Source organism: Megalobrama amblycephala, linkage group LG6 (genome assembly GCF_018812025.1).
Source record: "Megalobrama amblycephala isolate DHTTF-2021 linkage group LG6, ASM1881202v1, whole genome shotgun sequence".
NCBI classification, from domain to species: Eukaryota; Metazoa; Chordata; class Actinopteri; order Cypriniformes; family Xenocyprididae; genus Megalobrama; species Megalobrama amblycephala.
In genome coordinates, this window is record NC_063049.1 from 28,848,696 (window position 1) to 28,871,788 (window position 23,093).

General features: G+C 35.0%; 2 protein-coding genes across 3 annotated transcripts; one reads left to right on the plus strand and one right to left on the minus strand.

Moving 5' to 3' along the window:
• The first annotated feature begins 1,624 nt into the window (after positions 1-1,624).
• Positions 1,625-8,396, plus strand: fdx1 (ferredoxin 1). Of its 2 annotated transcripts, XR_007185320.1 has the most exons (5): positions 1,625-1,898; positions 4,007-4,131; positions 4,648-4,777; positions 7,957-8,149; positions 8,281-8,396. XR_007185320.1 is itself a non-coding variant. In XM_048193706.1 (4 exons), the coding sequence occupies exons 1-4, from the start codon at positions 1,744-1,746 to the stop codon at positions 8,084-8,086; spliced, it is 540 nt and encodes a 179-aa protein (XP_048049663.1). In that variant the 5' UTR covers positions 1,625-1,743; the 3' UTR covers positions 8,087-8,396. The 2 variants fall into 2 exon arrangements, 1 of the variants encoding a protein (XP_048049663.1); XM_048193706.1 differs by having other exon boundaries at positions 7,957-8,396.
• A 572-nt stretch (positions 8,397-8,968) lies between these two features.
• Positions 8,969-22,379, minus strand: arhgap20 (Rho GTPase activating protein 20). Its single transcript, XM_048192550.1, has 15 exons — positions 22,338-22,379; positions 19,455-19,531; positions 18,687-18,854; positions 17,959-18,108; positions 17,795-17,836; positions 17,609-17,693; positions 17,442-17,519; positions 15,674-15,740; positions 15,378-15,530; positions 14,825-15,006; positions 13,811-13,975; positions 11,860-11,990; positions 11,466-11,646; positions 11,201-11,312; positions 8,969-10,439 (listed from the first exon to the last, which is right to left on the minus strand). The coding sequence occupies exons 1-15, from the start codon at positions 22,377-22,379 to the stop codon at positions 9,337-9,339; spliced, it is 2,736 nt and encodes a 911-aa protein (XP_048048507.1). The 3' UTR covers positions 8,969-9,336.
• Between the last annotated feature and the right edge of the window lie 714 nt (positions 22,380-23,093).

Consider the following 23,093-nt stretch of genomic DNA (forward strand, 5'->3'; position numbering starts at 1 on the left):
TGCATGATGCCCAGAATGCCCGAGAGGCGTTTCAAAGATGGCCGCCGAGTGAAATGACTTGTCTTAAAGGGACTTTGTTTAAACCCTTTGTTCAGTTCAGTTCTTTGTCTGGTGTTCTCAGTGTTAAAGGTTGGTTTACAGTATGTTACTCCTGTAATGTATTTCTGTTTTGTTTATTTAGTTTAAAGCTGCAGTCCGTAAGTTTTGCCTCTTTGTTGCCATCTCTGTTTGAAACCTGCAATTGCAGTTATTTGCAGAATTATCATCTTTATGTGGGTTGTGCATCGGCACGGCTCCTCAGCGCGGATGAATCTAATGTTTGCTGTCATTCACCACATCGGTGTGTATACTGTACTTCGAAATCAGATTCTACGTCTTGGAAGTATGTTCAAAATAAGAATTTTCTTTAATATTAACAACATCGGCATTGCGCGACTATGTGTTTTTAGTGTGTATTAGCGTTACCTGTAGATTTCTGTAGCCACTCCGCAGTCCAAAGCCTTTTGCTTTTGATGCAAAGACAAACAACGGCATGCTTGAATTTCCCGCCCTTATTAGAAAATATTACTTACCGTTGTGACTCAGGCTATGGTAGGGAGATTTTGAACACTGGCTGGTTATGTACTTGCTCAAATTGATTGTGGATATTTTTTTTTTTTAAAGATTTGTTTTTTTTGCGTTTTTGCCTTTTGTTATGATAGGACAGTGATCTGACAGGAATCGAAGTGGTAGAGAGAGAGGGGGATGGGATAGGGGAAGGAACATGAGCGGGGACTCTAACTCGGGCTCATTAGCATTACATGTTGGCGCCGACAGATTTTGGATATTTTTAACCAAAAAAAGTTACGGACTGCAGCTTTAATGAAGACTGCTGCAAATAGATCCTACTGTGTGGAACAAACCTGTGACCGATTCCAACTTATTATTGTGGTGTTGGGGTGGGGGGGTGGGGGTTGTGCATGGGCAGATGTGGTATTTGTGTACAAAACGGTAATATTCTCTGTAATTTGTGGCCATAATGTCCCCTCAGGTGAGAGATATGAGTGCAAACATTGCTGCTGGACGTCTGATATGAAATCTGAGTGGGATGCATGATTGGTCATCTTGAGTCTCAAGTGAAAATGAAAATGCATTCAGAATGTGAAATACACATTCACATGCAATTTTAGTAAAAATAAATATCTTGCTTACTGATTCAATAGCTTTAATTGTTATATACATATATATATATATATATATATATATATATATATATATATATATATATATATATATATATATATATACATACACACACACACACACACACATATGTTTTAATAGTTTAATGAATTAATTGTAATGAATCTGTAGTCCAAAACGATGTCTTAATATTTACTGTTTACATTGAATAAAAATCAAATCAATTCAATAAAACACTTTATAAATAACGTTACATATTATGTGGAAGATGACTTTATTTAGCATTCCATATTTCTAATAAAAAAAATAACAGTCAATCTTATATCTAACACAGACTTTATTTTTTATCAAACCCAGAAGCGCTATTCTAAAAAAATAAAATAAAACATATGATATTCCAACAGGAACACATGACCAATTCTTTCCGGGTTGGCATACAAATTGACGTCACGACTGAACAGCTCTATTTCCGCTGCATATAAAGAGTCGACAGTTTCAATCCATCACACATGCAACGGTGGTAGTTAGTTGTTCAGCGGCCTGTCAATAAAATATATAACAATGTCGGCATGTGTTTTGAGAGTGTTTCTCCAGCGTGCGTCTGTGATGCGTAAAGCGGCGCAACAAACATTCAGTCAAACGAGAGTGTTTCCTCAATGCGTGACCGAGAGCAACACACACAGTAGAGGAATAAACACATTCATTAGTTCACTAAGGTAAGAAACTGGCTTTTAAAATGACACAAGTATTGAGTCATGAGGACCTATCTTTGTTATTTTGTGAGCAATGAGGTTTAGTGATCTGAAAAGTGTGGCTTGCATAAAAGGTTTGATCGTTGTTAGATAACATCAAAACGAGTAGCACAAAAACACAAGCGTATCTGTCAAGCAAAACGACATCAATCACAGTTTCCTATGGGTCAGATGATAAATCAATAAATATTATGTTGATAACGCAAACGTGCAGAGGTTGTCAAATATAATAGGACATGTTCTTAGTTAATGTGATTAACTACACTAATGGTTAGTCTGTTAGGACAGCTGTGCGGACGTGAGAAGGACTGATATAATCATTCATACAATCACTAAATGACCTTGAGATCAGTTGGGTAAAAGTCACTGAAAACATTTAAGCTTTGAGCGGTCTAGAATAATCTGTTTGCATTGACACTTGGTTTGATATAATGTCTTATGCAGTGACATTTATGTATTTTAAGTGCGGCTTGATTGTCCAGATATTTTTTGGGTTCACTGTATTTTCTAGTTATGCAATAGGTTGAACATCTTGCTTAGAGTTTTTTTTTTTTTTTTTTTTTTGTAGGTCAAGGCTATTGGGATGGTAGTATATTGAGCATGCGTGCATTGTGTAATAATAATGTATTCCTCTTTAATTTACTGTATACTTACCTTTTACTTTATTGTTATCTATCCTTATCTCATTCTTATCTTTGGACCTGGTGTCTAAAAATGTAGACACTTGTGGTGGTTGATTCATTGATAACTGAAGATTGCAAAAGTTTGTATCTGTCTCATCAATGGCCAGTTTCACATACAGTAGGTGCATTTTGGGGATATTGGATTCTGTTCAGTGTATATATATACATCATATCTTTCTGATTTTACAGCTAATTTATTATAAACTGCTTTCTGGAGTACTTAATTCTGACTGAGTGGTCAATTATGACATTCAGCTGTCAAATATTTCTCAATCTTGACTGTAGTTCAGGGCAACGTTTTAAAATATCTCCTCATTCATTTATGCCTACACTACTATTCAAAAGTTTCTATTCATAGAATCTTGGAAAAAATATATCACAAATGTTTCCACAGAATGTTTCTGCAAAAATATGAAGCAGCACAGCTGTTTTCAACATTGATGATAATAAGAAATGTTTATTGAGCAATTTCTGACGTATCATGTGACACTGAAGACTGGAGTAATGATACTGTAAATTCACCTTTACCGTCGCAGGATTAAATTACATTTTAAAATGTATTAAAATTGAAAATGGTTGTTTAAAATTGTAATAATATATCACAATATTACTTATTTTTACTATAGTTTTGATTACAATAAAATAAATGAATAAAAATCTTACTGGCACCAAACTTTTGAACAGTAGTCCACTTGTTTGTGTAACTGAGTGGTTTCGCTCTCATTTCATAAAGTCACAAGTTTTTCATCAAAAGGACTTAAAAGGGACTTCTGTATTACTCCAAAACATTATACTGTATAAGGACAAAATAAACTGACATTTTTCAAAATATCATCTTTTGCCTGCTGAAGACCAGTGCACCTAAACCCTCTCTTATCCCCTTTTTGTTTAAATCTCCATGCATAAATCGTCTTTTCTCAGGAGGATTTTATCAGGGCTTAGGTGAATTCATGCTCAGGATGTTTTTGTAATTGGGTATTGAACCATAGATGGCTAATTTTTATTCCATTCAGTATAGAAACTGTCTGAAATTCACTGAAAATGAAGAACAGTGGTATGACAGGAAAGTATAAATGAAATGAACACTGGTTTTTGGATTTAACATTTCTTCATTTAAAAAAACGAAAGCAATCCTAATGTAGGTTGTCCCAGGCTGATTTTTATTCCAAAGTATGCATTTTTCAGGGATCTACATTTCAAGGGAAATCCCTTGGCTTCTTTAACAATGGTGTGTTTAACAGCAACAAAAGGTTTGACCCAATTTTTCAGTGAAAGATGCTTAATGATACAACAAACCATAGTTATAGGTTTTTCATATAGCACTTCTAATGATGATGATGATGATGGCTTCATCTTTGCACTTTAAATCATAAAAATGTCTCTGCGCAGGGCTGAAGAGAAGGTGACCATTCACTTCCTAAATCGTGATGGAAAAAGGATTTCGGTGAAAGCATTAACTGGAGATTCACTACTCGATGTCGTTGTCAACCATGATCTAGATATTGATGGATTTGGTAAGTTATTGAAGAACATTGTACATAATGTAAAAACTCAAGATATTTGTTCAGACAAATATGCATATCTCTTTCACTTGCTATAAAACGTGATAACGTGCAGTTTCTACCCTGCACTGACCCCCTTGGTGTAACCTAAGATAGTCAGGTTGATTTTGTTATATTAATATTTTTATTTTTAATTAATCCAGTTAACTTAATTTTACTACATAAAGCACTTTTATCGGCTTCCTGATAAATAATTTTTAAAGTGCCTATGTTATTATTGCAGATTGACTGAAAAAGAGCAAAGGTTAACATATGTAAGGGCCATAGAAGAGTAAAAATTATTTGTTCCGTGTCAACAAGGCTGTGTTGGCTTTGTGTATGTAATCCAAAGGTAAAAAGAGGTCAACAGCTACTCCTTTAGCTTAGAAAAGTATTTTAATGCTTGTCACCTGATAAATTTAAGCGGACTGTGAGTCTTTCTAGCTTGTAGGCTAATATATTTGTGTCTGTTTTGGATTGTTGAACTAGGTGCATGTGAGGGAACTTTGGCCTGCTCTACATGCCACCTAATTTTCGAGGAGGATGTTTATAAGAAGCTTGGACCTGTTTCTGATGAGGAAATGGACATGCTGGACTTAGCTTATGGGCTTACAGACACGTGAGTGAACCCCATGCACTTCTGGTTTATGCTGTGAAACTTGAAATCACTGAACAATAGGAGGTATTTTTAGAAATTATAGTTTTGTATTGGGAAAAGACTGAAATTTAAAGGTGACAAAATGTCATTTTTTTATGTTAAAATACTCTTTTCTATCCCATATATGCAGAGAAAACGATTAGTAAGCCATTCATAGGTTGATTTCCCCTGTAAATGTAAACACTAGAAAAACACTCCTCCGACCATCAGAAATTGGTGTGTTTCAGGGCTGAGAAAGAATATTTATGTAACATTGTTCTACATTACAGAGAATTAAACCATAATAAAGCCATTCAAATATAAGTTAAGCATACAAGTGCACACATTAAGCTTGCTGCAGCAACACCGGCAAAAGTAATGATTATAAATGTGTCTGGGGAAAAAAAACTAAAATACTGTCTGAACATTTTAATAATTTATCAACAAACTGTTTTCTGAGACACATGCATAGGATTGCACATGTGCATTGACACACACCGCAGCCACAATAACGATTCCCCTGTCCAAATACCCATACTTGCTGTCTTGGCCACTTGAGAGCACGTGCACGCGACAGGAAGTAAGTGCGCAAGACTGTCCCATGTCTTATATGTGCCCAAGTGTAGTGCCCTTAAAGGATTAGTCCACTTTTAAATAAAATTTTCCTGATAATTTACATGTCATTCAAGATGTTCATGTCTTTATGCTTTCATGCTTTATAAACACAAGTGATCGCCAAACTTGCGCTGTATGTCCTACTCCTTTCCTATTCTGCTTACGGAAAAAAAAGAACTGGTGCTGCGTTCGTTCTGTAAGTAGAACAGGGAAGGCGTAGGACATACAGCTTAAGCTTTTTGAAGAATACAGAAAGTGGAAGCACGTACAATGCGATCACTTGTGTTTATAAAGCATATACAGTTGTATTTTTTTCAAAAATGACGAATCGTTTCGCTAGATAAGATCCTTATTCCTCGTCTGGTATCATTTAAAGCCTTTTGAAGCTGCACTGAAACTGACATTTGGACCTTCAACCGTTTGGAGGCCATTGAAGTCCACTATAAGGAGAATAATCCTGGAATGTTTTCATCAAAAACCTTAATTTCTTTTCGACTGAAGAAAGAAAGACATGAACATCTTGGATGACATGGGGGTGAGTAAATTATCAGGAAATTTTTATTTGAAAGTGGACTAATCCTTGAATGCACTAAACCCACACTATCTTGAATACCACTCTGGAGCACTATTCGAGGCTAAGCGTATCCCAGCATTATGTTCGGGAACTTGCATGCACCGAAATGACATAATGTCAAGGAAAACATTCAGCTGTAGCCTAAGTTAAAGGTGCCATAGAATTGAACATTGAATTTACCTTGGCATAGTTGAATATCAAGAGTTCAGTACATGGAAATGACATACAGTGAGTCTCAAACTCCATTGTTTTCTCCTTCTTATGTAAATCTCATTTGTTTAAAAGACCTCCGAAGAACAGGCGACTCTCAACATAACACCGACTGTTACGCAATAGTCGGGATCATTAATATGTACGCCCCCAATATTTGCATATGCCAGCCCATGTTCAAGGCATTAGACAAGGGTAGCCAGTATTAACGTCTGGAGCTGTGCACAGCTGAATCATCAGACTTTATGCAGGTAAGCAAGCAAGGACAATAGCGAAAAATGGCAGATGGAGCAATAATAACTGACATGATCCATGATATTTTTATTGATATTTGTAAACTCTTTCTAAATGTTTCGTTAGCATGTTGCTAATGTACTGTTAAATGTGGTTAAAGTTACCATTGTTTCTTACTGTATTCACGGAGACAAGAGCCGTCATTATTTTCATTATTAAACACTTGCAGTCTGTATAATTCATAAGCACAACTTCATTCTTTATAAATCTCTCCAACAGTGTGTAATGTTAGCTTTAGCCCTTTAGCCCGAACATAGGCTACTATCAAACTCATTCAGAATCAAATGTAAACATCCAAATAAATACCATACTTACATAATCAGTTATGCTGCATGACGAACACTTTGTAAAGATCCATTTTGAGGGTTATATTAGCTGTGTGAACTTTGTTTATGCAATGTATTATAGAGTCGCGAGCTCGGGTGCGGAGAGCGCGAGCATTTAAGGGGACATGCACTGAATCGTCGCATTTTTAATTATACCCCAAAAGAGGCAGTTAAAAAAATGAATTTAAAAAAATCTATGGAGTATTTTGAGCTGAAACTTCAGACACATTCAGGGGACACCTTAGACTTATATTACATCTTGTAAAAAAGCATTCTATTGCACCTTTTAAATTAATGATATATTAGTCAAATATAAAGTGTTGCACATTTTATTGATGCAAAGATGAGTAGGTTATGTGTATTTTGTACATAATTTGCAACTGCTTTTTATCACAATTTTAAAATTGTGTCTTCTGTAAGTTACATAACGACCACTGAACAGACATTTAGAAGTGTATTTTAAAATGCAAAGTATTGAAAATAATATCTGATATTTTGATTCTCAAATATGTGTGAGTGTGTTTTGTCATTTAAAAACCTTTATAAATGATCTTTTAATCTTTATAAATAATCTTTTAATGATCTATTAACCTTTATAAATGATCTATAATGATATGGGTGCCGCCATCTTAGTTTGCGCCGCAGTTCAGAGAGTCCTGCCTGTCGGATTTACAGCATGTGAATTCATCAGTTTCTCCTGAAATACATGCAAGTAAGTGGCCGGTGAACTGGGAGAATAATGGAGTAAACTAAAGTATAGTTACTTAGGCCCGTTATGTGTGTCTGATATGAATAAATGCCGGCAAATTATATTTGAATGGATTGTTATTGCTGCTTCCACTGAGGTCTGACATCACTGTGTATTTTACAAACTCTAAATTTATTGTTTTACTGGTGCTTATGTTCATTTAAATGTCTGAAACCTTTAAAAAAAAAGGTATCCATCTCTCAGCCAAAGCGTGAAAGCACAGTTTGAATCTGGCAGTTGTGGCGTCGCTGAACGCTGAAATCCTATATGTGGTACCATACTGCTCAAAAGGTTATCAACCCTCATTTTCTCCATGCTCATTCATGATTTGGCTAAATTTGAATATTAAAAAAAATCTCTTCATCAATTTCTATTTTGCATGCATGTCTTTCAGGTCTCGTCTGGGCTGCCAGGTGTGTTTGAGGAAGGAACTGGATGGGATGATTCTGCGTGTGCCAGACGTGATATCTGATGCTCGAGTCGACAGTGAAAAGGAGTCCTCCACAGCCCCACCTAAAGTATAATCTGTTAAATAAAGCCCAACGTATCTCATAAACACTGCAATATGGATATATCTTTAATAGCAGGTATTTTAATATGTACTATTTTAATAGAAGCCTACAATTTAAATGATAACATTTATCGTTTAATGTTATTTACATTGCTGCCATTAAGTAGTTTTTATAATTTTAGTGATTGTAATTTTTTAATTGTGCAGATTCTGCAATTCTTTGTGTGACAATGAGAGCTGGGAGCATCTTGTTGGTATGCATTTTGAATGCAGATATAATTGTAACTGATTTGTTGCAATAAATAAGATGTTTAACTTTTTAAGTGTCTTGTTTTTGTCTTTTTGTATTTGAAAGATGCAACATCATCCTCAAGCAAGTACATGAGTTTTATTATTGAAATTATTTTGCTGTTTTGTATGATAACAGTATGTCTAAGTTAAAGAGTTGACAAGAGCACATTGAGAATGTGAAATATCAAGCCGAAGTATGTTTGTGCAAGAATGAACACTCGCTTTGAAAAATAAAGTAGGTCACACTCAAGAGGTGGGATTACTAGTTTTAATAAGATTTACAGTTGTACTTATTCATTATTACAAAGTTTAAAAGTAAGTACTCTGGGCCTACATTAAATAGCATTCTTTAAAGAACAATAAAATATTGTATTTACAATCTATTTTTCTTATACAGTCAAAAAAATGATGGTTATTTACAACAAGGCATTAAAATGTTCACAAATATCGGCTTATATGAAACCATCTTGGATTTCAGAAATGTGGCATCCATCTTTAAAGATCAGAATATTTATGAGTAATTAATTGATTTTTAGGATCAGCATGTAAAATGGCTTCTATAGCCCTATGTAATCCTGAAAAGGGGTTATTGTTGTGAATGTGAGTATGTGTTCTGCGTTTAAATCTTTAAAAACTTTCATAAGGTTGAAATGTAAGAAAGAAGTGTTCTTTTAAGTAAATACAATCTCATGCATATTGTTCTTATGCTCATGAATATTACTAAAATATGCTCATGAATATTTGCAAAAAAGGCTCAAAATTGGTCAAAAACTGTTTTTGGATTTTAATAAGATGACATTTGAAGATTTAAATAACTAAAATGAGCAAAACGGCTAAAATATCAGCAAAAAGTGTAATCATTCTGTAATATGGAGCATGTCATTGTTAATTATAAGAAACCGCAGGTTATTATTGTTAATTAGTATCCCAGTGTTTATGTGCCGTTTTTAAACATAATTCTTCCCACTGGCTTCACACAACCCACTGGCTGCTACTGCAACAGCTGAGTCTGCGGCCTCTCCCAATAGCCTGGTTCTCTGTCAGCCCCTCTCCGGGAGGGGAAGCATCCATAAAGTAGTCCCCAACTATTTTCCCGGAGGAGGGGTGCAAATCAAGTGCTTTAAACCTCAACTGCTGCCCAGAGAGTTTGCTGGACTTCAAACATGCATTCTGTCCCCTGACCCTGTGCACCGTCAACTTGCAGCTCTGTCCATAAAACACACTCTGTGGTACCTTGTCTTTCTTGGTTTGACCGGTAGACCTGAAGCTCTGAGGAGCAGAAGACACCTGGTGGTCCCCTAAAGGCCTGTGTGTGGGGCTCCCGGGCCCCTTGTAGAAAAGGCCTTTTCCTTTATGTAGCTGCCCTGTGGACCTCACAGACGTTCGAGTGGGAGTCTGTGAGAACGTTTTTCTGTTTAGCTGTTGCAAGGCCTGCTGATAAGAAGGTGGATTTTTTGTCACTTTAGACTGTAAACCCCCTTCAACATCAGCAATGTTCCTCTGATGATGTGCTGGACACAGTTCCTCATTCGACAGGTTCATTGGATGTTGGTAATCTGTGTTGTTTTGAATAAGCCAATCAGATTGTCCCCTAGCTGGAGAGTTCTTAGGAGAAAAGGGACTGTCCATTGAACTCACAGATGAGACTGTTGGTGAAGTTACTGGGGATGATGAAGTTTGTTTTTCTTTCATGAAATTCAGTAGTTGAAAGCTGTGTTCCAAAAACACGTTATCATTGACCTCTTCAGGTCTCTCAACCTCTTGATATTTTCCACTTTCTGACATTTCTTTCTGTTCATTAGAAATCAAAGCAATGTTAGGCATGGAGTGTCTGTGTAATTGAAGGGACCGGGGTTGACGCACAGCTGATGTAAAGGTCCTGATTTGTGCCAGTGGGTTGGAAGACTCAAGGTTGTTTTCTGGGCAGTCGAGGTCACAATCACTCAGTGACATGAGTGAGTCCATACTACGACTGTCTTTAAGAGGACGGGTCTTAGAAGTGTCCTCTGTGTCAGTATTCACCTCGTTCTTTAGACTCTCATAACCTGAGTCTGACATCTGCTGCAGGGACCCAACTAGAGGCGGAAAGAGAAGAGAAATGTAAAAAGTGAAAATGTGCCGTTTTTACTTTAAGAAGTTATTTTGAACTGGTAAGACCCCCATTTTAGGTAAAGACAGTGTGGCTAATGTTAACTAAAAACTTGTTAATGTACAGCTGAAATAAAATATAAATATCAGATGAAAAAAAGAAATTTTATCTTGCCAGCTACCTGATGTAAAATGTTTAAGTTGAAGTACTAAAATTACTAAATCTAAAACTATAATAAAAATATAATTATAAATTGTAATAGAAATATAAAAAAACTAAAACTAATAAAGATGTAAAAAGCACATAAGAAATTAAAACCTAAACTAAAATAAAAATATTGAATATTTTCAATATTTAAAAAAAGCTTATTCAAAATATTATTAATAAATAATATAATAGTATATAAATAATACTAAAATAACACTGGGTAAAGAATATGTTATAAACACCACATTGCATTTGGCATTGGAGCCAGGATTTATAACATTTATGAAGAACATCTAAACAAACAATATATTTTTTAATAAATGAAAGTTTTTATAAAGTTTGATATAACTTTAATAATTTTTTTAACAAGGGTTATTTTTATTTTTTGCCAGTGTGATTTAGTCATATTAACTAATATTTTAGACTTAAAAAGCAATTCATTTAGCTAAAGCAATTTTTAGACTGATAAAATATTATACAGTGTAGTTTTTAGTTTTGTATTGGTGTGTATGTGTTGAAACATGATGTATTTATAGTAACCTGATCCGTGGTTGCTTCTATTGTCTTCAGTCAAATCCTTTAAGAGGGTTATAATTTCATCCCCAAACAACGCACAGCAGTTGTCAATCATGACACGCACAAGGTCACACACCTGTGTACAGATTACATTTGCTATTACATTTCCTTTCCAATGTCATTTTCATGTTCTTTGAAATGTAATAATGATGATTACTTAAGCGGATATTCATGTACTCAGCAGATATTATTAAAAAAAATTGTAATAATAAAGCATGTGTGCTCTCACCTTTTTGGCGTCTTTTTCCTGAGATTGTAGATTGCTATTCCACAGACAGCTATGTGCAATACACACAGCCAGATTAAAAGAGTTCATCTGGTTGTGCTCAGCATTGAGCTGTATGTGGTGCAGCATCGCTATGATGTTTCTCAGCAGCAGGACGTTCTCTTTAGGCAAGAGCTGAACAAGCCTGTGAATGTGGGCAGAATCAAGACATCTAAACAACCAACACAAACCAACTCATATTAACGATGAGATAATATAACTCATAGAGGAAATTTGCCACTAATCTGCTTTAAGGTGTGCAGTAATATCATAGCCCTGATCCATCATTATCAAGGTTTTATCCTTTACTGAGTACACAAGCATTACAAAAGTAATCCGAGTGTTACTAGAACATTACCTCTGAACTTCCTGTAGCATGTTCTTTTCTGTCATGTGTCCATCTCTTTCTCCATCTTGCTCCAGTGCTTGAAGCCATTGCTCATAGAGCTCCTCACACAACAGGCTTCCAGGTATATTGCGTAAGAAATCCTATCAATCAGATATACAGGTATGAGAACACAGAGTTGCCATCATATAATCAATGTGTATTCTTGAGTTACACTACTGTTCAAAAGCTTGGGGTCTGTGAGTTTTTTTTTTTGTTTGTTTGTTAAATTAATACTTATTCAGCAAGGATGCATTAAATTCATCAAATGTGACAGTCAGACGTAAAGTCATTTATTTATAATTTTACAAAAGATTTCTATTTCAAATAAATGCTGTCCATCAAAGAATCCTGAAAAAAAAAAAAAGTATCACAGCAGCGCAACCTGCGAGATTGATAATTCCAAGAACCATTTCTCGAGCACCAAATCAGCAGATTAGAATGATTTCTGTAGGATCATGTGACAGTTTATTCTCAACATTTTATTTAGACTTTTTTCTCGAAATTTAACGAGTTTTTTCTCGTAATTTAACGAGTTTATTCTCAACATTTTATCTCGACTTTTTTCTCGAAATTTAACGAGTTTTTTCTCGTAATTTAATGAGTTTATTCTCAACATTTTATCTCGACTTTTTTCTCGAAATTTAACAAGTTTTTTCTCGTAATTTAACGAGTTTATTCTCAACATTTTATTTAGACTTTTTTCTCAAAATTTAACAAGTTTTTTCTCGTAATTTAATGAGTTTATTCTCAATATTTTATCTCGACTTTTTTCTCGAAATTTAATACGTTTTTTCTCGTAATTTAACGAGTTTATTCTCAATATTTTATCTCGACTTTTTTCTCTAAATTTAACACGTTTTTTTCTCAAAATTTAACGAGTTTTTTCTCGTAATTTAACGAGTTTATTCTCAACATTTTACCTCGACTTTTTTCTCGAAATTTAACAAGTTTTTTCTCGTAATTTAATGAGTTTATTCTCAACATTTTATCTTGACTTTTTTCTCGAAATTTAACAAGTTTTTTCTCGTAATTTAACGAGTTTATTCTCAACATTTTATTTAGACTTTTTTCTCGAAATTTAATGAGTTTATTCTAAACATTTTATTTCAACTTTTTTCTCAAAATTTAACAAGTTTTTTCTCGTAATTTAATGAGTTTATTCTAAACATTTTATTTCAACTTTTTTCTCGAAATTTAACAAGTTTTTTCTCGTAATTTAATGTTTATTCTCAACATTTTATTTCAACTTTTTTCCTCGAAATTTAACAAGTTTTTTCTCGTAATTTAATGAGTTTATTCTCAACATTTTATCTTGACTTTTTTCTCGTAATTTAACGAGTTTATTCTCAACATTTTATTTAGACTTTTTTCTCGAAATTTAATGAGTTTATTCTCAACATTTTATTTCAACTTTTTTCTCGAAATTTAACGAGTTTATTCTAAACATTTTATTTCAACTTTTTTCTCGAAATTTAACAAGTTTTTTCTCGTAATTTAATGAGTTTATTCTCAACATTTTATTTCAACTTTTTTCCCTCGAAATTTAACAAGTTTTTTCTCGTAATTTAATGAGTTTATTCTCAACATTTTATTTAGACTTTTTTCTTGAAATTTAACAACTTTTTTCTCGAAATTTAACAAGTTTTTCTCGAAATTTAACAAGTTTTTCTCGTAATTTAATGAGTTTATTCTCAACATTTTATTTAAACTTTTTTCTCAAAATTTAACAAGTTTTTTCTCGTAATTTAATGAGTTTATTCTAAACATTTTATTTCAACTTTTTTCTCAAAATTTAACGAGTTTTTTCTCAAAATTTAACAACTTTAATCTCGAGATGGTTTTAATTTTTTTATTATTGCTTGGCCCTAATCCTCTTCCGTAGTACATACATTGTAAAAGTTCACATTTTCGCCTTATTTACCTTAAACACTGCAGCGGTAACAAGTACACATTCTCCACTCAGAAGCTCTCCATAGTGACCAGAATCCAGTTTTTCCCTCAATTCTCGGCAGGCCTTTACTCCGGCAGAGCGGCGGAATATTCCACGTGTCACGGCCCCCTCTGTGCTCAAACACTTCAGCATGTCCTTTAAAAAGAGCAGGTGGTTTTATTAGTGTTAACACTATGTAATGGTATAATACTGTTTTTGTAAATTGTTGTAATTATATCATATTTTAACATACATTGATTATTATAGATTTTTCAAACTAATAAGAACTTAACTTCTTAGTTATTTTCAACATTATTGAATAATGATGATATACAGCTTTTCAGTTATATACTGTAATAATCTTAATGTTTAGTATTATACGACTTCAGTCAATCATTCTCAATGTTATGAAGTTTGAGAATTTGTACAGTATATGGATTGGCATACTATTGTTACAATCACATTCACCCATAACCTTTTTAACTGCCTAAAATTAGTGACCCTGGACCACAAAACCAGTCATAAGTCGTACAGATATATTTGTAGCAATAGCCAACAATACATTGTATGGGTCAAAATGATCTATTTTTATTCTATGCCAAAAATCATTAGCATATGAAGTAAAGATCATGTTCCATGAAGATATTTTGTAATTTTCCTATACCACATATATATATATATATATATATATATATATATATATATATATATATACTTTATATATAATTTTGTAAGTAATATGCATTGTTAAGGACTTCATTTGGACAACTTTAAAGGCGATTTTCCCAATATTTTGATTTTTTTGCACCCTCAAATTCCAGATTTTCAAATAGTTATCTCAGTCATATATTGTCCTATACATCAAACAAACCATACATCAATTGAAATCTTATTTATTTAGCTTTCATATGATGTATAAATCTCAATTTCAAAAAATGTACCCTTATGACTAGTTTTGTGGTCCAGGTTCACATTTGAGGGTTTTTTAGTACATACAGTACCTACCACAATGGGTGATGGCAGGGTATTGTCAATTATGACATCACTGAGCGGCCGACCAAACAGATGACCAGAAGCTGGAGTAATGATGTGGCCTGGAGATTCTGATTTGACAGCCTGTTCAATGCTGGAGCCTCGTTTAAATGCCCAGCTAATAAGAGACATCCTCCTGCTGCTTTTCCGCTCTGCTAGGAGAAATGTATGCAAGAGAGGCCAGCGAGAAAAGAGGCAATTATGTTTCAAGATATTGTGTATATGTGTTAGATTTAGGGGTGAAGGGATTGGTGAGATTTGAGTGTCAGAAGACATGGGATGGAAACAAGCTGTTGGTTTCAAGCAAAACCTATTCCATAAGGTAGGTATTTGTAGAATATATGGCTTAATGGTTAGCCTTTATTTTGTGTGTCTGTTTTGACATAGATGTGTGGGCTGAGGCAGACTACCATTATTGCAGAGGGAAATCTTAGCTGAAGTTAAAAAATAGTTTTCAGTAAACTGTAAAATACAGTTGGTTATTTAATGCATACAAAAATATTATACTATGGTAGTCATCTCTCACCTGTGAGGGTGCTGCTTATTTGACTGGGCCTCAGGAAGAACTGGCAGTGAGCATCAATAGGCAAAAGCGCCATCTGCCTGTGAGAAGATGTCACTGAATCTTGCTGCAGTTGGCGAATGTGGCTCATCTTAATGCTGTAAGGAAACTCGTGACCTGTTGGAACAAAAGCCCCTTACAAACAGGTACTGTGTATGGAAAGTATCATGGAAAGTATCACATACTAATACAACAGCACTTTAATCTAGTTAAAATGTCTGATTGCTATGATGATATTAGAATTAATTATAAACTCTTACCAATTAAAGGGTATGGAGTTTCATCTTGTTTTGAACATACCCACAACTTATAATCTTTTATTCCACCCTGTGTACAAAGACAAAATCAATCAATAAGTTATAAAAAAAATAATAATAATAATTATTATTTACTTATTCATTCATTAATTTAATTACAAACCCGATTCCAAAAAAAGTTGGGACACTGTACAAATTGTGAATAAAAACAGAATGCAATGATGTGGAAGTTTCAAATTTCAATATTTTATTCAGAATACAACATAGATGACATATCAAATGTTTAAACTGAGAAAATGTATCATTTTAAGGGAAAAATAAGTTGATTTAAATTTCATGGCATCAACACATCTCAAAAAAGTTTGGACAAGGCCATGTTTACCACTGTGTGGCATCCCCTCTTCTTTTTATAACAGTCTGCAAACATCTGGGGACTGAGGAGACAAGTTGCTCAAGTTTAGGAATAGGAATGTTGTCCCATTCTTGTCTAATACAGGCTTCTAGTTTCTCAACTGTCTTAGGTCTTCTTTGTCGCATCTTCCTCTTTATGAAGCGTCAAATGTTTTGTATGGGTGAAAGATCTGGACTGCAGGCTGGCTATTTCAGTACCCGGATCCTTCTTCTACGCAGCCATGATGTAGTAATTGATGCAGTATGTGGTCTGGCATTGTCATGTTGGAAAATGCAAGGTCTTCCCTGAAAGAGACAACGTCTGGATGGGAGCATATGTTGTTCTAGAACTTGGATATACCTTTCAGCATTGATGGTGCCTTTCCAGATGTGTAAGCTGCCCATGTCACACGCACTCATACATCCCCATACCATCAGAGATGCAGGCTTCTGCACTGAGCACTGATAACAACTTGGGTTGTCCTCTTCCTCTTTAGTCCGGATGACATGGCGTCCCAGTTTTCCAAAAAGAACTTCAAATTTTGATTCGTCTGACCACAGAACTGTTTTCCACTTTGCCACAGTCCATTTTAAATGAGCCGTGGCCCAGAGAAAACGCCTGCGCTTCTGGATCATGTTTAGATATGGCTTATTTTTTGACCTATAGAGTTTTAGCCGGCAACGGCGAATGGCACGGTGGATTGTGTTCACCGACAATGTTTTCTGGAAGTATTCCTGAGCCCATGTTGTGATTTCCATTACAGTATCATTCCTTTATGTGATGCAGTGCCGTCTAAGGGCCCGAAGATCACAGGCATCCAGTATGGTTTTCCGGCCTTGACCCTTACGCACAGAGATTGTTCCAGATTCTCTGATATTATGCACTGTAGATGATGATAACTTCAAACTCTTTGCAATTTTTCTCTGAGAAACTCCTTGCTGATATTGCTCCACTATTTTTCGCCGCAGCATTGGGGGAATTGGTGATCCTCCACCCATCTTGACTTCTGAGTGACACTGCCACTCTGAGAGGCTCTTTTTATACCCAATCATGTTGCCAATTGATAAGTTGCAAATTGGTCCTCCAGCTGTTCCTTATATGTACATTTAACTTTTCCGGCCTCTTATTGCTACCTGTTCCAACTTTTTTGGAATGTGAAGCTCTCATGAAATCCAAAATGAGCCAATATTTGGCATGACATTTCAAAATGTCTCACTTTCAACATTTGATATGTTATCTATATTCTATTGTGAATAAAATATAAGTTTATGAGATTTGTAAATTATTGCATTCCTTTTTATTCACAATTTGTACAGTGTCCCAACTTTTTTGGAATCGCGTTTGTATTAATATACGCTATAGTGTAGAGTGTTAACTTACCGAAAGACCAAACTGTTGCAGTGCTGTGCTAATGACATCAGAGGTACAGTCTGTGTTGCTGATAAAAAGAGTCTTTGCCTAGAGAGATGAAATCAAATTCTCATTCATTTACATATCAGAGCTACAATACATAATTTTAAGAGCACAAAAAAAAAATCAGTTCTTACATAGGCACAATTCCCAACATCCTTTGCAAATATCTTGAGTGGAATCATCTTTGGATTGTCACACTTTTTCTCTTCTTTTATACAACTTTTAATTTAAAAAAGGAGAAAAAATTAGATAAAGGTGTTTATTTCATTTTTGTATTATAATTAATTAATTTATTAAGTAAAATAAGTAAAATAACTGACCTTTCAATGAGAGATAGCCACCTCTCTTTCTCTTCTGAAGTGCTGTACACACACACAAACAAAATCAGTGGGTCAATTAGATAGCTATATAGTATATAGTAACTGTGTGTGTGTGTGTGTGTGTGTGTGTGTGTGTGTGTGTGTGTGTGTGTGTGTGTGTGTACCTAAAAGTAGCCACACAGTTGTAAGTTGGCCAGCCCATGACGAAGCTCCTCTCTGAAACATTTCTGGCCTCACACACCTCTTCCACACAGCTGGCTGTCCACATCTCACTCACACGCACACACGCCTTCTGCTTCACCTGCATTACTGACCTAAAAAAAACAATGTCAAATTATTCCAAGATCAAATTATCAGAACTATACCATCCACATTTATTTTATTGTTCTGTACACTACCATTCAAAAGTCTGGGGTCAGCATTTTTATTTTTTAAAGAAATTACTATTTTTATCCAAAAGTGACAGTAAAGGCATCATACAATGTATGATTCTTATTTCAAATATTTTGAACTTCTTAATTCCTTTTAAAAATGTATTGCGGTTTCAACAAAAATATTAAGCAGTGTTTTCAACATTGAAGAAGAAATGTTTATTAAGCACCAATTCAGCATATTAGAATGATTTCTGAATGATCATTTGACACTGAATACTGGAGTAATGATGCTGAGAAGTCAGCTTTGCCATTACAGGAATGAATTACATTTTAAAATACATTCAAATAGAAAACCTTTTATTATTGTGTTTACTGTATTATAGTCAAATAATTGCAGCCTTGGTGAGCATATGACTTATTATCTTACTAACCCCAAACTTTGGAAAAGCAGTGCATTTCATTGATAATTTAATCATTGATAAACTGTATTTCTCCTAAGTGTATTTTCTCCTCCATACTTAGCCTTGGTGATTATGAGAAGGTCTGTAAAGAGGATGAGGAATCTCTCCTGAGTCTGAAGGCCTGTCTGCAGTAGCACATTGCCTTGGCAAATGAGATTCCTCGTCGGGCTGAGCAGAGACTGGATCAGGGCGTAAGTGTTATGGCTAACCTGAGATGCGCAATCCCTGACACACACACACAAGACAAAATTAGACAAAACTGACAACATCAGAAAATACACACAAAATACAATTTCCCATGGCCAGGCATCTTCCCGTAAATGTTTGCAAAAGAAAACACATCCAGTTTATCGATCCATCTGTAATTAATCTTGATCGCTCTTTCACATGCATCATTGATAAATTAGCTCTAGTGTTACAGCTGAACGGCAGACAAAAGTAGACTTCAGAAGGTACACATACTCGTCTGACAGCAGACAACTCTCTGTGTCTCACTTTCACACACTCACACACATGCTGCAGATGTATGGTTGTGAGACCACACACAGTCTGCTTCTGGTAGCATCTCTTCATTGTGTCCTTTCAGTAAAATGCAAATATATTCAGAAGCCTCTTGTATGCACACAGGCACTGACTGTGATACTAGAAGTGGGAAACAAACTGCTCACTGAAACTGAGACTGTAAAATAATCTAATGGCCATGCAGTCTGATATTTATGTTTATTGAAATCATATGCATTATTTCATGTACACATTTTTAGTTTTCAAAGATTGTGATGTGGTATTGTGGAAAGAAGTTCAGGAGATGAACAGCTGGTATCATACCTGGAGACAGGTTTTGACTTTGTAAGGGCTTTGGTGAGAATAATAGAGGGAGCCGACTGTCTGCGCTGAGAGGACTTCTAAAGAAAGAATAAGAGAGAGCAGTGTAATACAATAAAAAAAGAGAGAGATAATCAGCATCGCATAACATACAGGTAATCGCAGCCATGCTGATCAGTTTAAGAGCATAATTGTAAAAAAGTGTTGATATAAATTGTTGATTATATTTATATAATATTTTAAAAACCAAGAAGCTATACTGAGTGACTAAAACAAAATATGACCATTTGGATTTTCTCCTTAAAACTGCAGTGAACCAAAGTCAGTCTCAAAAATGCAGTTTGAAATGGCTGGTGTTTCTGAGGTCACAAACTACCTTGTAACCGATCACGTCAACGTGTGATCGTCAACTAGTGGATCTCTGAAATGGTGTGAGTGAGTGGAGGCGAGGCTAATGTGCATATTCATAGAATCGCGTATACTAAATGAGGCAAGGTTGTAGAGTTACATTCAAGCTATTTTAAAGTCCTCCTGTGGTGAAAATCAAGTTTTTAATGTTGTTTATATGTCTATGTGGTGTTTTAATATGCTTTAAGACAAACCATGTGCAAATTCATAAGTCAACACCATTGCTGAGTATTTTGTCTTTAAAACTGCAGTTATCTAAAGACAGTCTCAAACCCGCGGTTTGAAATGGCTGGTGTTTCTGACGTCACAAACTACCTTGTAACCAATCATGTCAATGTTTCAGCAGCCTTTAGCATATCATTAACCATGAAGCAGGAGAGTCTCTAGAGAATATATCCCGATATATAAAAAAGGGTATATATGGCGATATAGCGGGTGTATGATGCATAACGATGTTATGATGACTGACGTTAAGGTGTTCAAAGTGTTTCTAAAGGGGCTCGCACACCGGACGCGACACATCTTTAAAATTCGAACGCATTGTTTTCTATGAGTGTACGCACACCGGTGGCGACATTCGGCGCCTGTCCGCGGCGCCCAGCTACGACTCGGAAAACAATAGAAAACAATGCGTTCGAATTTTAAACACGTGTCACGGCACTGAGTTTCGCATCCAGTGTGCGAGCCCCTTAAGGATACTGATTGTTAGAAGACAGCTGTCTGACCATGTAACATTAGCAACACATTATTAGCTGTTCGATAATGTAGTCAAGCAAAAGGCTAATCATATTAATTACCGTTATGTGTCTGTCATTGTAAAGAGCGATAGGCTACCATTGTGGAGCGGTTACCTCAGTAAGTTGACCGAGTGGATCTTTGAGCTTGTGTGAGTGAGTGGAGGCGGAATAATTAGCATATTCATAGATCCACCATGTATAATAAATGAGGCAAGGGTGTAGTTACATTCAAGCTATTTTAAAGGTATGACGATTTTCTTTTTTTTCACAGGAAAAAATGTTTAAATGTGTCATTTTGGTGATCAAAGATCATTTTTAAGGGACAAAATTACTGACTACAGGCGGACTTTAATTTTTTAAGTTGTATTTTTAATCATTTTGCCTTTGTTAGACAGGATAAAGAGAGGTGGGAAGCATTGGGAGCGGAGAGAAGGTAACAGAACAGAAGAGGACTTGAATTTGAGTCGCCCAAGGCACTGCTGAACCATATACTGCATGTCGAAGCACTATAAGGCTATAGGGCTCTGATATTATTACTATTATTGCTGTGTTGCCTATAGGGACTACAGATGAAAAATTAGCCAATCTGGCTAAATCTGGCACATTTTACTTTTTTTAATGTATTATTAATGTGTATTGTCCCTTAATAAATAAACCAATAAACAACAACTTTAAATTATTTTTTATATTATCTTATTTTCCTGTTTTATTAAGTTAATGGACAGCTTAATTCTTCAAAATATTCTTTTGAAGGAGGTGACAATATGCACTTGTACAGATAAAATAAAACTGTGTTGCTGCATCTCTTATTTATCAGAATCACTGCTGTGTATGTGTTTTGTTAATCTTCATAATCATAGAAATCTGGAGAATCATAGCTGTGCACCAGACATGGCGTAGGTCTGTTTTTTTGTTGCATGGATCTGGCAAAACAGTGTGATGGCAATAAAACAAATCAATGTCATTATGCTGAATGGATGTAAGAATGTGCCATATTAACTATGATATAGTTTACCTTTATTTAAAACTTCTCTCATTGCAATATTGGTATATGCTCATGTGTTGTGTATATGGTATATATTGCTTTACTTACGTTGGAGTGTTGGTATTCCCCACAACTTTTGATTCGGCTTCTTTTCTGCCATCCTGGCTCATGCAATGGTCCCATAGTCAAAATTCAGGTAAAAAGATTTTGGAGGTGATTTAGAGGACTGATCAGATCAATGTTTCCATATCATCACCTGCCTCAGGGTAATCCTCACTTATTGCTTTCCTTTCAGTGAGGAAGAAATACAAAATCCAGGGGTATGTTCTCGTTCTTCTCACGAGCTCCACACTTTGATTTATCAGAGCAATGTTTTTGTCTTTCCTCTCTGAAAGATGGAAGATTATGTTTGTGTCTCTGAGCAGCAGGGGGAGGATTTAGGAGGCGGGATCTTGGAACATAATGAGATATAGATCTGTCTGTACAACATTTGGCTATAGTTTTGACAGGAGAGCATGTTTATACTTTGTTTTAAAAAAAAAAAAACTCTGCAATTACAGCTCTTTGTCTTTGGGAAGTAAGATATTTCGACAAATATTTCCATAAGAATCTACTGAATATTTCTCTTTAATAATTCCTAAGCCCGTTTATCCTCATACCCTACCCCCTCCTTTTTTGGATGAGTAAATGGTCAGACAAACCTAAGCCTCTTTTCTCACCAGATGCATAGCCAGTTTGATTGACGGTTGCTCAAACTGTAATCATCCTGTCCTCGCTGTACTCCATCAGACTGTCCATTATGTATTCTGATTTTTGTCTGATTTTGTCATGTTTATACTGCTGCGTTTAGTTAGTCTGACATTTGCATAGAAAAGAAAAAAAATGAGAAATGAGGCCTTCATACACTACTGTCTGTTGACCTCTTTTACTGATTAAAGTAAAACAACCCTCTGAACTAAGCTGAAAATGCAGTAACTGTGCCAAAACCAAAACAGAGGGGGAAAAAAATCTATTGTTGAACTGATATATAATATAAATATAAATTCATAATCTGAGAATAGTTAAACTAGACACGTCTGTCACAAAACTGTAGTTACTGCATTTTACCTGTTGGCTGACAGATTATTGAACAATACAGAGTTAACGACCTATTCTCTCGTATCATTGTTTTGAAATATTCCCTTCCTGTTGGTGAAAATCATTAACATTTATCATCAAAAATTCTTCTGAAATCAGCAAATATACACATGTAAGATATTTCAGTCATTCCTAGAATGTATTAAAGTAAATATGTAATTAGACAGAAAGAACAAAGAAAATTGTGTACAAAGATAAAGAAGAGATAGAGAAAGAATGTGGAGAGAATTTCACTTATATGTATGTAAATGGGTCCAGGATATAAGGTTTTCCCAGTTGGACGCAACAGGTTGTTCTGTGACAATTGCATATTAACACAATAACATTTTCCATGCAATATCATTTTTGGGTATGTGACTGTTGAAATGTAAGTCA

What these genes read in the sequence shown, in the direction of transcription:
- fdx1 (XM_048193706.1), top strand. Translation starts at nt 1,744, where the DNA reads ATGTCGGCATGTGTTTTGAGAGTGTTTCTCCAGCGTGCGTCTGTGATG. An exon ending in ACATTCATTAGTTCACTAAG is followed by an intron (nt 1,899 to 4,006) that starts GTAAGAAACTGG and finishes GTCTCTGCGCAG; the next exon opens with GGCTGAAGAGAAGGTGACCA. An exon ending in TCTAGATATTGATGGATTTG is followed by an intron (nt 4,132 to 4,647) that starts GTAAGTTATTGA and finishes TTGTTGAACTAG; the next exon opens with GTGCATGTGAGGGAACTTTG.
- arhgap20 (XM_048192550.1), bottom strand. Translation starts at nt 22,379, where the DNA reads ATGGACAGTCTGATGGAGTACAGCGAGGACAGGATGATTACA. An exon ending in AACTGTGTGGCTACTTTTAG is followed by an intron (nt 17,837 to 17,958) that starts GTACACACACAC and finishes GTGTGTGTACAG; the next exon opens with CACTTCAGAAGAGAAAGAGA. An exon ending in TTACCGCTGCAGTGTTTAAG is followed by an intron (nt 11,991 to 13,810) that starts GTAAATAAGGCG and finishes TCTGATTGATAG; the next exon opens with GATTTCTTACGCAATATACC.